Here is a 15,459-nt window from a genome sequence, read left to right on the forward strand (position 1 = left end):
TTAACTATTCACCACAGTTATGTACAATAGCTGAGATGAATGAAGGGTTAGATTCTATTGTTATTTAAATTACCATGACTTTCTCAATACAATCGTTGTGTTGGTTTAGTTGGTGTGCCAGACTCTGATAACATGTAGCAGTAGTGTACATGTATTTAGTAAAGATATGTCATTCCTTTGATACAATTACGACTTACATTTACTCTGTGGTACCACAGTAGTTGGCAATGGAACAAGACTGGGATAAATTACTCAGGTTAATTTCTAATCCACGGTATATTGGATACAAGCCAGCTTTAAAAATTCCCATCAACTCAAAGCCAACTCGCAGGTAATGTTGTTTAATTCTGTCCTCTGAGTTGTTGACACTATTTATTGTTTTGTCTTGTTACAATTTATTAGAAGTCATTTGTTGTTCGTTTTTTGTAAATGTTGGCAGCCAACAATGTTTACTTATTAGTTATGCAGACACTGTCTCTCACATTGTATATGGAAGCACAATGCAACCTTTTATAAATGAAATCTATAGAAAAGCAGATGCTACCACCAGAATTTTTTAATCTCATGTTGTGCCTACTATTAATATACGAGTACTGTGGTACTAGTGTCTATTATTAATATATCAGTACTGTGGTACTAGTGTCTACTATTAATATATCAGTACCGTGGTACTAGTGTCTACTATTAATATATCAATACTGTGGTACTAGTGTCTACTATTAATATATCAGTACTATGGTACTAGTGTCTACTATTAATATATCAATACTGTGGTACTAGTGTCTACTATTAATATATCAGTACTGTGGTACTAGTGTCTACTATTAATATATCAATACTATGGTTCTAGTGTCTACTATTAATATATCGGTACTGTGGTACAATGTACTAGTGTCTACTATTAATATATTGGTACTGTGGTACTAGTGTCTACTATTAATATATCGGTACTGTGGTACTAGTGTCTATTATTAATATATCAGTACTATGGTACTAGTGTCTACTATTAATATATCGGTACTATGGTTCTAGTGTCTACTATTAATATATCAGTACTGTGGTACTAGTGTCTACTATTAATATATCAGTACTATGGTACTAGTGTCTACTATTAATATATCAGTACTATGGTACTAGTGTCTACTATTAATATATCGGTACTGTGGTACTAGTGTCTACTATTAATATATCGGTACTGTGGTACTAGTGTCTACTATTAATATATTGGTACTGTGGTACGAGTGTCTACTATTAATATATCGGTACTGTGGTACTAGTGTCTACTATTAATATATCAATACTGTGGTACTAGTGTCTACTATTAATATATCAGTACTGTGGTATTAGTGTCTACTATTAATAAATCGGTACTGTGGTACTAGTGTCTACTATTAATATATCGGTACTATGGTACTAGTGTCTACTATTAATATATCGGTACTATGGTACTAGTGTCTACTATTAATAATATATCGGTACTGTGGTACTAGTGTCTACTATTAATATATCGGTACTGTGGTACTAGTGTCTACTATTAATATATTGGTACTGTGGTACTAGTGTCTACTATTAATATATCGGTACTGTGGTACTAGTGTCTACTATTAATATATCATTACTGTGGTACTAGTGTCTACTATTAATATATCAGTGCTATGGTTCTAGTGTCTACTATTAATATATCGGTACTGTGGTACTAGTGTCTACTATTAATATATCGGTACTATGGTACTAGTGTCTACTATTAATATATCGGTACTGTGGTACTAGTGTCTACTATTAATATATCGGTACTGTGGTACTAGTGTCTACTATTAATATATTGGTACTCTGGTACTAGTGTCTACTATTAATATATCAGTACTGTGGTACTAGTGTCTGCTATTAAAATATATCAGTACTATGGTACTAGTGTCTACTATTAATATATCAGTACTGTGGTACTAGTGTCTACTATTAATATATCAGTACTGTGGTACTAGTGTCTACTATTAATATATCAGTACTGTGGTACTAGTGTCTACTATTAATATATCAGTACCGTGGTACTAGTGTCTACTATTAATATATCAGTACCGTGGTACTAGTGTCTACTATTAATATATCAGTACTGTGGTACTAGTGTCTACTATTAATATATCGGTACTGTGGTACTAGTGTCTACTATTAATATATCAGTACTGTGGTACTAGTGTCTACTATTAATATATCAGTACTGTGGTACTAGTGTCTACTATTAATATATCAGTACTGTGGTACTAGTGTCTACTATTAATATATTGGTACTGTGGTTCTAGTGTCTACTATTAATATATCGGTACTGTGGTACTAGTGTCTACTATTAATATATCAGTACTGTGGTACTAGTGTCTACTATTAATATATCAGTACTGTGGTACTAGTGTCTACTATTAATATATTGGTACTGTGGTACTAGTGTCTACTATTAATATATCAGTACTGTGGTACTAGTGTCTACTATTAATATATTGGTACTGTGGTATTAGTGTCTACTATTAATATATCAGTACTGTGTTACTAGTGTCTACTATTAATATATCGGTACTGTGGTACAATGTACTAGTGTCTACTATTAATATATTGGTACTGTGGTACTAGTGTCTACTATTAATATATCGGTACTGTGGTACTAGTGTCTATTATTAATATATCAGTACTATGGTACTAGTGTCTACTATTAATATATCAGTACTATGGTTCTAGTGTCTACTATTAATATATCAGTACTGTGGTACTAGTGTCTACTATTAATATATCAGTACTATGGTACTAGTGTCTACTATTAATATATCAGTACTATGGTACTAGTGTCTACTATTAATATATCGGTACTGTGGTACTAGTGTCTACTATTAATATATCGGTACTGTGGTACTAGTGTCTACTATTAATATATTGGTACTGTGGTACGAGTGTCTACTATTAATATATCGGTACTGTGGTACTAGTGTCTACTATTAATATATCAATACTGTGGTACTAGTGTCTACTATTAATATATCAGTACTGTGGTATTAGTGTCTACTATTAATATATCGGTACTGTGGTACTAGTGTCTACTATTAATATATCGGTACTATGGTACTAGTGTCTACTATTAATATATCGGTACTATGGTACTAGTGTCTACTATTAATATATCGGTACTGTGGTACTAGTGTCTACTATTAATATATCGGTACTGTGGTACTAGTGTCTACTATTAATATATTGGTACTGTGGTACTAGTGTCTACTATTAATATATCGGTACTGTGGTACTAGTGTCTACTATTAATATATCATTACTGTGGTACTAGTGTCTACTATTAATATATCAGTACTATGGTTCTAGTGTCTACTATTAATATATCGGTACTGTGGTACTAGTGTCTACTATTAATATATCGGTACTATGGTACTAGTGTCTACTATTAATATATCGGTACTGTGGTACTAGTGTCTACTATTAATATATCGGTACTGTGGTACTAGTGTCTACTATTAATATATTGGTACTCTGGTACTAGTGTCTACTATTAATATATCAGTACTGTGGTACTAGTGTCTGCTATTAAAATATATCAGTACTATGGTACTAGTGTCTACTATTAATATATCAGTACTGTGGTACTAGTGCCTACTATTAATATATCAGTACTGTGGTACTAGTGTCTACTATTAATATATCAGTACTGTGGTACTAGTGTCTACTATTAATATATCAGTACCGTGGTACTAGTGTCTACTATTAATATATCAGTACCGTGGTACTAGTGTCTACTATTAATATATCAGTACTGTGGTACTAGTGTCTACTATTAATATATCGGTACTGTGGTACTAGTGTCTACTATTAATATATCAGTACTGTGGTACTAGTGTCTACTATTAATATATCAGTACTGTGGTACTAGTGTCTACTATTAATATATCAGTACTGTGGTACTAGTGTCTACTATTAATATATTGGTACTGTGGTTCTAGTGTCTACTATTAATATATCGGTACTGTGGTACTAGTGTCTACTATTAATATATCAGTACTGTGGTACTAGTGTCTACTATTAATATATCAGTACTGTGGTACTAGTGTCTACTATTAATATATTGGTACTGTGGTACTAGTGTCTACTATTAATATATCAGTACTGTGGTACTAGTGTCTACTATTAATATATTGGTAATGTGGTATTAGTGTCTACTATTAATATATCAGTACTGTGTTACTAGTGTCTACTATTAATATATCAGTACTATGGTACTAGTGTCTACTATTAATATATCATTACTGTGGTACTAGTGTCTACTATTAATATATTGGTACTGTGGTACTAGTGTCTACTATTAATATATCAGTACTGTGTTACTAGTGTCTACTATTAATATATCAGTACTATGGTACTAGTGTCTACTATTAATATATCAGTACTATGGTACTAGTGTCTACTATTAATATATCGGTACTGTGGTACTAGTGTCTACTATTAATATATCAGTACTATGGTACTAGTGTCTACTATTAATATATCAGTACTATGGTACTAGTGTCTACTATTAATATATCAGTACTATGGTACTAGTGTCTACTATTAATATATCGGTACTGTGGTACTAGTGTCTACTATTAATATATCAGTACTGTGGTACTAGTGTCTACTATTAATATATCAGTACTGTGGTACTAGTGTCTACTATTAATATATTGGTACTGTGGTACTAGTGTCTACTATTAATATATCAGTACTGTGTTACTAGTGTCTACTATTAATATATCAGTACTATGGTACTAGTGTCTACTATTAATATATCAGTACTGTGGTACTAGTGTCTACTATTAATATATCAGTACTGTGGTACTAGTGTCTACTATTAATATATCAGTACTATGGTACTAGTGTCTACTATTAATATATCAGTACTATGGTACTAGTGTCTACTATTAATATATCAGTACTATGGTACTAGTGTCTACTCTTAATATATCGGTACTGTGGTACTAGTGTCTACTATTAATATATCAGTACTATGGTACTAGTGTCTACTATTAATATATCAGTACTGTGGTACTAGTGTCTACTATTAATATATCAGTACTGTGGTACTAGTGTCTACTATTAATATATCAGTACTGTGGTACTAGTGTCTACTATTAATATATCAGTACTGTGGTACTAGTGTCTACTATTAATATATCAGTACTGTGGTACTAGTGTCTACTATTAATATATCAGTACTGTGGTACTAGTGTCTACTATTAATATATCAGTACTGTGGTACTAGTGTCTACTATTAATATATCAGTACTGTGGTACTAGTGTCTACTATTAATATATCAGTACTGTGGTACTAGTGTCTCCTATTAATATATCAGTACTGTGGTACTAGTGTATACTATTAATATATCAGTACTGTGGTACTAGTGTCTACTATTAATATATCAGTACTGTGGTACTAGTGTCTACTATTAATATATCAGTACTGTGGTACTAGTGTCTACTATTAATATATTGGTACTGTGGTACTAGTGTCTACTATTAATATATCGGTACTGTGGTACTAGTGTCTACTATTAATATATCAGTACTGTGGTACTAGTGTCTACTATTAATATATTGGTACTGTGGTACTAGTGTCTACTATTAATATATCAGTACTGTGGTACTAGTGTCTACTATTAATATATCAGTACTGTGGTACTCGTGTCTACTATTAATATATCAGTACTGTGGTACTAGTGTCTACTATTAATATATTGGTACTGTGGTTCTAGTGTCTACTATTAATATATCGGTACTGTGGTACTAGTGTCTACTATTAATATATCAGTACTGTGGTACTAGTGTCTACTATTAATATATCAGTACTGTGGTACTAGTGTCTACTATTAATATATTGGTACTGTGGTACTAGTGTCTACTATTAATATATCAGTACTGTGGTACTAGTGTCTACTATTAATATATCAGTACTGTGGTACTAGTGTCAACTAATAATATATCGGTACTGTGGTACTAGTGTCTACTATTAATATATCAGTACTGTGGTACTAGTTAGGCTATTAATATATGAGTACTGTGGTACTAGTGTCTACTATTAATATATCAGTACTGTGGTACTAGTGTCTACTATTAATATATCAGTACTGTGGTACTAGTGTCTACTATTAATATATTGGTACTGTGGTACTAGTGTCTACTATTAATATATCAGTACTGTGGTACTAGTGTCTACTATTAATATATTGGTACTGTGGTACTAGTGTCTACTATTAATATATCAGTACTGTGTTACTAGTGTCTACTATTAATATATCAGTACTATGGTACTAGTGTCTACTATTAATATATCAGTACTGTGGTACTAGTGTCTACTATTAATATATCAGTACTGTGGTACTAGTGTCTACTATTAATATATCAGTACTGTGGTACTAGTGTCTACTATTAATATATCAGTACTGTGGTACTAGTGTCTACTATTAATATATTGGTACTGTGGTACTAGTGTCTACTATTAATATATCAGTACTGTGTTACTAGTGTCTACTATTAATATATCAGTACTATGGTACTAGTGTCTACTATTAATATATCAGTACTGTGGTACTAGTGTCTACTATTAATATATCAGTACTGTGGTACTAGTGTCTACTATTAATATATCAGTACTATGGTACTAGTGTCTACTATTAATATATCAGTACTATGGTACTAGTGTCTACTATTAATATATCAGTACTGTGGTACTAGTGTCTACTATTAATATATCGGTACTGTGGTACTAGTGTCTACTATTAATATATTGGTACTGTGGTACTAGTGTCTACTATTAATATATCGGTACTGTGGTACTAGTGTCTACTATTAATATATCATTACTGTGGTACTAGTGTCTTCTATTAATATATTGGTACTGTGGTACTAGTGTCTACTATTAATATATCAGTACTGTGTTACTAGTGTCTACTATTAATATATCAGTACTATGGTACTAGTGTCTACTATTAATATATCAGTACTGTGGTACTAGTGTCTACTATTAATATATCAGTACTATGGTACTAGTGTCTACTATTAATATATCAGTACTATGGTACTAGTGTCTACTATTAATATATCAGTACTATGGTACTAGTGTCTACTATTAATATATCGGTACTGTGGTACTAGTGTCTACTATTAATATATTAGTACTATGGTACTAGTGTCTACTATTAATATATCAGTACTATGGTACTAGTGTCTACTATTAATATATCAGTACTATGGTACTAGTGTCTACTATTAATATATCGGTACTGTGGTACTAGTGTCTGCTATTAATATATCAGTACTGTGGTACTAGTGTCTACTATTAATATATCAGTACTGTGGTACTAGTGTCTACTATTAATATATTGGTACTGTGGTACTAGTGTCTACTATTAATATATCAGTACTGTGTTACTAGTGTCTACTATTAATATATCAGTACTATGGTACTAGTGTCTACTATTAATATATCAGTACTATGGTACTAGTGTCTACTATTAATATATCGGTACTGTGGTACTAGTGTCTACTATTAATATATCAGTACTATGGTACTAGTGTCTACTATTAATATATCAGTACTATGGTACTAGTGTCTACTATTAATATATCAGTACTATGGTACTAGTGTCTACTATTAATATATCGGTACTGTGGTACTAGTGTCTACTATTAATATATCAGTACTGTGGTACTAGTGTCTACTATTAATATATCAGTACTGTGGTACTAGTGTCTACTATTAATATATTGGTACTGTGGTACTAGTGTCTACTATTAATATATCAGTACTGTGTTACTAGTGTCTACTATTAATATATCAGTACTATGGTACTAGTGTCTACTATTAATATATCAGTACTGTGGTACTAGTGTCTACTATTAATATATCAGTACTGTGGTACTAGTGTCTACTATTAATATATCAGTACTATGGTACTAGTGTCTACTATTAATATATCAGTACTATGGTACTAGTGTCTACTATTAATATATCAGTACTATGGTACTAGTGTCTACTCTTAATATATCGGTACTGTGGTACTAGTGTCTACTATTAATATATCAGTACTATGGTACTAGTGTCTACTATTAATATATCAGTACTGTGGTACTAGTGTCTACTATTAATATATCAGTACTGTGGTACTAGTGTCTACTATTAATATATCAGTACTGTGGTACTAGTGTCTACTATTAATATATCAGTACTGTGGTACTAGTGTCTACTATTAATATATCAGTACTGTGGTACTAGTGTCTACTATTAATATATCAGTACTGTGGTACTAGTGTCTACTATTAATATATCAGTACTGTGGTACTAGTGTCTACTATTAATATATCAGTACTGTGGTACTAGTGTCTACTATTAATATATCAGTACTGTGGTACTAGTGTCTACTATTAATATATCAGTACTGTGGTACTAGTGTCTACTATTAATATATCAGTACTGTGGTACTAGTGTCTACTATTAATATATCAGTACTGTGGTACTAGTGTCTACTATTAATATATCAGTACTGTGGTACTAGTGTCTACTATTAATATATTGGTACTGTGGTACTAGTGTCTACTATTAATATATCGGTACTGTGGTACTAGTGTCTACTATTAATATATCAGTACTGTGGTACTAGTGTCTACTATTAATATATTGGTACTGTGGTACTAGTGTCTACTATTAATATATCAGTACTGTGGTACTAGTGTCTACTATTAATATATCAGTACTGTGGTACTCGTGTCTACTATTAATATATCAGTACTGTGGTACTAGTGTCTACTATTAATATATTGGTACTGTGGTTCTAGTGTCTACTATTAATATATCGGTACTGTGGTACTAGTGTCTACTATTAATATATCAGTACTGTGGTACTAGTGTCTACTATTAATATATCAGTACTGTGGTACTAGTGTCTACTATTAATATATTGGTACTGTGGTACTAGTGTCTACTATTAATATATCAGTACTGTGGTACTAGTGTCTACTATTAATATATCAGTACTGTGGTACTAGTGTCAACTAATAATATATCGGTACTGTGGTACTAGTGTCTACTATTAATATATCAGTACTGTGGTACTAGTTAGGCTATTAATATATGAGTACTGTGGTACTAGTGTCTACTATTAATATATCAGTACTGTGGTACTAGTGTCTACTATTAATATATCAGTACTGTGGTACTAGTGTCTACTATTAATATATTGGTACTGTGGTACTAGTGTCTACTATTAATATATCAGTACTGTGGTACTAGTGTCTACTATTAATATATTGGTACTGTGGTACTAGTGTCTACTATTAATATATAAGTACTGTGTTACTAGTGTCTACTATTAATATATCAGTACTATGGTACTAGTGTCTACTATTAATATATCAGTACTGTGGTACTAGTGTCTACTATTAATATATCAGTACTGTGGTACTAGTGTCTACTATTAATATATCAGTACTATGGTACTAGTGTCTACTATTAATATATCAGTACTATGGTACTAGTGTCTACTATTAATATATCAGTACTGTGGTACTAGTGTCTACTATTAATATATCGGTACTGTGGTACTAGTGTCTACTATTAATATATTGGTACTGTGGTACTAGTGTCTACTATTAATATATCGGTACTGTGGTACTAGTGTCTACTATTAATATATCATTACTGTGGTACTAGTGTCTTCTATTAATATATTGGTACTGTGGTACTAGTGTCTACTATTAATATATCAGTACTGTGTTACTAGTGTCTACTATTAATATATCAGTACTATGGTACTAGTGTCTACTATTAATATATCAGTACTGTGGTACTAGTGTCTACTATTAATATATCAGTACTATGGTACTAGTGTCTACTATTAATATATCAGTACTATGGTACTAGTGTCTACTATTAATATATCAGTACTATGGTACTAGTGTCTACTATTAATATATCGGTACTGTGGTACTAGTGTCTACTATTAATATAATAGTACTATGGTACTAGTGTCTACTATTAATATATCAGTACTATGGTACTAGTGTCTACTATTAATATATCAGTACTATGGTACTAGTGTCTACTATTAATATATCGGTACTGTGGTACTAGTGTCTGCTATTAATATATCAGTACTGTGGTACTAGTGTCTACTATTAATATATCAGTACTGTGGTACTAGTGTCTACTATTAATATATTGGTACTGTGGTACTAGTGTCTACTATTAATATATCAGTACTGTGTTACTAGTGTCTACTATTAATATATCAGTACTATGGTACTAGTGTCTACTATTAATATATCAGTACTGTGGTACTAGTGTCTACTATTAATATATCAGTACTGTGGTACTAGTGTCTACTATTAATATATCAGTACTATGGTACTAGTGTCTACTATTAATATATCAGTACTATGGTACTAGTGTCTACTATTAATATATCAGTACTATGGTACTAGTGTCTACTATTAATATATCGGTACTGTGGTACTAGTGTCTACTATTAATATATCAGTACTATGGTACTAGTGTCTACTATTAATATATCAGTACTGTGGTACTAGTGTCTACTATTAATATATCAGTACTGTGGTACTAGTGTCTACTATTAATATATCAGTACTGTGGTACTAGTGTCTACTATTAATATATCAGTACTGTGGTACTACTGTCTACTATTAATATATCAGTACTGTGGTACTAGTGTCTACTATTAATATATTGGTACTGTGGTACTAGTGTCTATTATTAATATATCAGTACTGTGGTACTAGTGTCTACTATTAATATATCAGTACTGTGGTACTAGTGTCTACTATTAATATATCAGTACTGTGGTACTAGTGTCTACTATTAATATATCGGTACTGTGGTACTAGTGTCTACTATTAATATATTGGTACTGTGGTACTAGTGTCTACTATTAATATATCGGTACTGTGGTACTAGTGTCTACTATTAATATATCAGTACTGTGGTACTAGTGTCTACTATTAATATATTGGTACTGTGGTACTAGTGTCTATTATTAATATATCAGTACTGTGGTACTAGTGTCTACTATTAATATATCAGTACTGTGGTACTAGTGTCTACTATTAATATATCAGTACTGTGGTACTAGTGTCTACTATTAATATATTGGTACTGTGGTTCTAGTGTCTACTATTAATATATCGGTACTGTGGTACTAGTGTCTACTATTAATATATCAGTACTGTGGTACTAGTGTCTACTATTAATATATCGGTACTGTGGTACTAGTGTCTACTATTAATATATTGGTACTGTGGTACTAGTGTCTACTATTAATATATCGGTACTGTGGTACTAGTGTCTACTATTAATATATCAGTACTGTGTTACTAGTGTCTACTATTAATATATCAGTACTGTGGTACTAGTGTCTACTATTAATATATCAGTACTGTGGTACTAGTGTCTACTATTAATATATCAGTACTGTGGTACTAGTGTCTACTATTAATATATCAGTACTGTGGTACTAGTGTCTACTATTAATATATCAGTACTATGGTACTAGTGTCTACTATTAATATATCAGTACTATGGTACTAGTGTCTACTATTAATATATCGGTACTGTGGTACTAGTGTCTGCTATTAATATATCAGTACTATGGTACTAGTGTCTACTATTAATATATCAGTACTGTGGTACTAGTGTCTACTATTAATATATCAGTACTGTGGTACTAGTGTCTACTATTAATATATCAGTACTGTGGTACTAGTGTCTACTATTAATATATCAGTACTGTGGTACTAGTGTCTACTATTAATATATCAGTACTGTGGTACTAGTGTCTACTATTAATATATCTGTACTGTGGTACTAGTGTCTACTATTAATATATCGGTACTGTGGTACTAGTGTCTACTATTAATATATCAGTACTGTGGTACTAGTGTCTACTATTAATATATCAGTACTGTGGTACTAGTGTCTACTATTAATATATCAGTACTGTGGTACTAGTGTCTACTATTAATATATCGGTACTGTGGTACTAGTGTCTACTATTAATATATTGGTACTGTGGTACTAGTGTCTACTATTAATATATCAGTACTGTGGTACTAGTGTCTACTATTAATATATCAGTACTGTGGTACTAGTGTCTACTATTAATATATCGGTACTGTGGTACTAGTGTCTACTATTAATATATTGGTACTGTGGTACTAGTGTCTACTATTAATATATCGGTACTGTGGTACTAGTGCCTACTATTAATATATCGGTACTGTGGTACTAGTGTCTACTATTAGTATATCAGTACTGTGTTACTAGTGTCTACTATTAATATATCAGTACTATGGTACTAGTGTCTACTATTAATATATCAGTACTATGGTGCTAGTGTCTACTATTAATATATCAGTACTATGGTACTAGTGTCTACTATTAATATATCGGTACTGTGGTACTAGTGTCTACTATTAATATATCGGTACTGTGGTACTAGTGTCTACTATTAATATATCAGTACTGTGGTACTAGTGTCTACTATTAATATATCAGTACTGTGGTACTAGTGTCTACTATTAATATATCAGTACTGTGGTACTAGTGTCTACTATTAATATATCAGTACTGTGGTACTAGTGTCTACTATTAATATATCAGTACTGTGGTACTAGTGTCTACTATTAATATATCAGTACTGTGGTACTAGTGTCAACTAATAATATATCGGTACTGTGGTACTAGTGTCTACTATTAATATATCGGTACTATGGTACTAGTGTCTACTATTAATATATCAGTACTATGGTACTAGTGTCTACTATTAATATATCAGTACTATGGTACTAGTGTCTACTATTAATATATCGGTACTGTGGTACTAGTGTCTACTATTAATATATCAGTACTGTGGTACTAGTGTCTACTATTAATATATCAGTACTGTGGTACTAGTGTCTACTATTAATATATCAGTACTGTGGTACTAGTGTCTACTATTAATATAACAGTACTGTGGTACTAGTGTCTACTATTAATATATCAGTACTGTGGTACTAGTGTCTACTATTAATATATCAGTACTGTGGTACTAGTGTCAACTAATAATATATCGGTACTGTGGTACTAGTGTCTACTATTAATATATCAGTACTGTGGTACTAGTGTCTACTATTAATATATCAGTACTGTGGTACTAGTGTCTACTATTAATATATCAGTACTATGGTACTAGTGTCTACTATTAATATATCAGTACTATGGTACTAGTGTCTACTATTAATATATCGGTACTGTGGTACTAGTGTCTACTATTAATATATCAGTACTATGGTATTAGTGTCTACTATTAATATATCAGTACTGTGGTACTAGTGTCTACTATTAATATATCAGTACTGTGGTACTAGTGTCTACTATTAATATATCAGTACTGTGGTACTAGTGTCTCCTATTAATATATCAGTACTGTGGTACTAGTGTCAACTAATAATATATCGGTACTGTGGTACTAGTGTCTCCTATTAATATATCAGTACTGTGGTACTAGTGTCAACTAATAATATATCGGTACTGTGGTACTAGTGTCTACTATTAATATATCAGTACTGTGGTACTAGTTAGGCTATTAATATATCAGTACTGTGGTACTAGTGTCTACTATTAATATATTGGTACTGTGGTACTAGTGTCTACTATTAATATATCAGTACTGTGTTACTAGTGTCTACTATTAATATATCAGTACTATGGTACTAGTGTCTACTATTAATATATCAGTACTGTGGTACTAGTGTCTACTATTAATATATCAGTACTGTGGTACTAGTGTCTACTATTAATATATCAGTACTGTGGTACTAGTGTCTACTATTAATATATCAGTACTGTGGTACTAGTGTCTACTATTAATATATCAGTACTATGGTACTAGTGTCTACTATTAATATATCAGTACTATGGTACTAGTGTCTACTATTAATATATCAGTACTGTGGTACTAGTGTCTACTATTAATATATCGGTACTGTGGTACTAGTGTCTACTATTAATATATTGGTACTGTGGTACTAGTGTCTACTATTAATATATCGGTACTGTGGTACTAGTGTCTACTATTAATATATCATTACTGTGGTACTAGTGTCTACTATTAATATATCGGTACTGTGGTACTAGTGTCTACTATTAATATATCAGTACTGTGTTACTAGTGTCTACTATTAATATATCAGTTCTATGGTACTAGTGTCTACTATTAATATATCAGTACTGTGGTACTAGTGTCTACTATTAATATATCAGTACTATGGTACTAGTGTCTACTATTAATATATCAGTACTATGGTACTAGTGTCTACTATTAATATATCAGTACTATGGTACTAGTGTCTACTATTAATATATCGGTACTGTGGTACTAGTGTCTACTATTAATATATTAGTACTATGGTACTAGTGTCTACTATTAATATATCAGTACTATGGTACTAGTGTCTACTATTAATATATCAGTACTATGGTACTAGTGTCTACTATTAATATATCGGTACTGTGGTACTAGTGTCTGCTATTAATATATCAGTACTGTGGTACTAGTGTCTACTATTAATATATCAGTACTGTGGTACTAGTGTCTACTATTAATATATTGGTACTGTGGTACTAGTGTCTACTATTAATATATCAGTACTGTGTTACTAGTGTCTACTATTAATATATCAGTACTATGGTACTAGTGTCTACTATTAATATATCAGTACTGTGGTACTAGTGTCTACTATTAATATATCAGTACTGTGGTACTAGTGTCTACTATTAATATATCAGTACTATGGTACTAGTGTCTACTATTAATATATCGGTACTGTGGTACTAGTGTCTACTATTAATATATCAGTACTATGGTACTAGTGTCTACTATTAATATATCAGTACTGTGGTACTAGTGTCTACTATTAATATATCAGTACTATGGTACTAGTGTCTACTATTAATATATCAGTACTGTGGTACTAGTGTCTACTATTAATATATCAGTACTGTGGTACTAGTGTCTACTATTAATATATCAGTACTGTGGTACTAGTGTCTACTATTAATATATCAGTACTGTGGTACTAGTGTCTACTATTAATATATCAGTACTGTGGTACTAGTGTCTACTATTAATATATCAGTACTGTGGTACTAGTGTCTACTATTAATATATCAGTACTGTGGTACTAGTGTCTCCTATTAATATATCAGTACTGTGGTACTAGTGTCTACTATTAATATATCAGTACTGTGGTACTAGTGTCTACTATTAATATATCGGTACTGTGGTACTAGTGTCTACTATTAATATATCGGTACTGTGGTACTAGTGTCTACTATTAATATATTGGTACTGTGGTACTAGTGTCTACTATTAATATATCAGTACTGTGGTA

At 31.3% G+C, this 15,459-nt stretch overlaps 1 protein-coding gene across 1 annotated transcript in view; it reads left to right on the forward strand.

Annotated features, from left to right (window-relative positions):
- The first annotated feature begins 107 nt into the window (after positions 1–107).
- Positions 108–15,459, forward strand: part of LOC102809043 (protein dispatched homolog 1-like) — a 31,264-nt gene continuing 15,912 nt past the window's right edge. Inside the window, exon 1 of the mRNA XM_085495024.1 lies at positions 108–331. Within this exon, the coding sequence (XP_085351150.1) occupies positions 228–331 (104 nt within the window). The 5' untranslated portion in view covers positions 108–227. The remainder of the gene's footprint in view (positions 332–15,459) is intronic.

The sequence above is a fragment of the Saccoglossus kowalevskii genome, chromosome 2 (genome assembly GCF_978046115.1).
Source record: "Saccoglossus kowalevskii chromosome 2, keSacKowa6.1, whole genome shotgun sequence".
In the NCBI taxonomy this organism is placed as follows: Eukaryota; Metazoa; Hemichordata; class Enteropneusta; family Harrimaniidae; genus Saccoglossus; species Saccoglossus kowalevskii.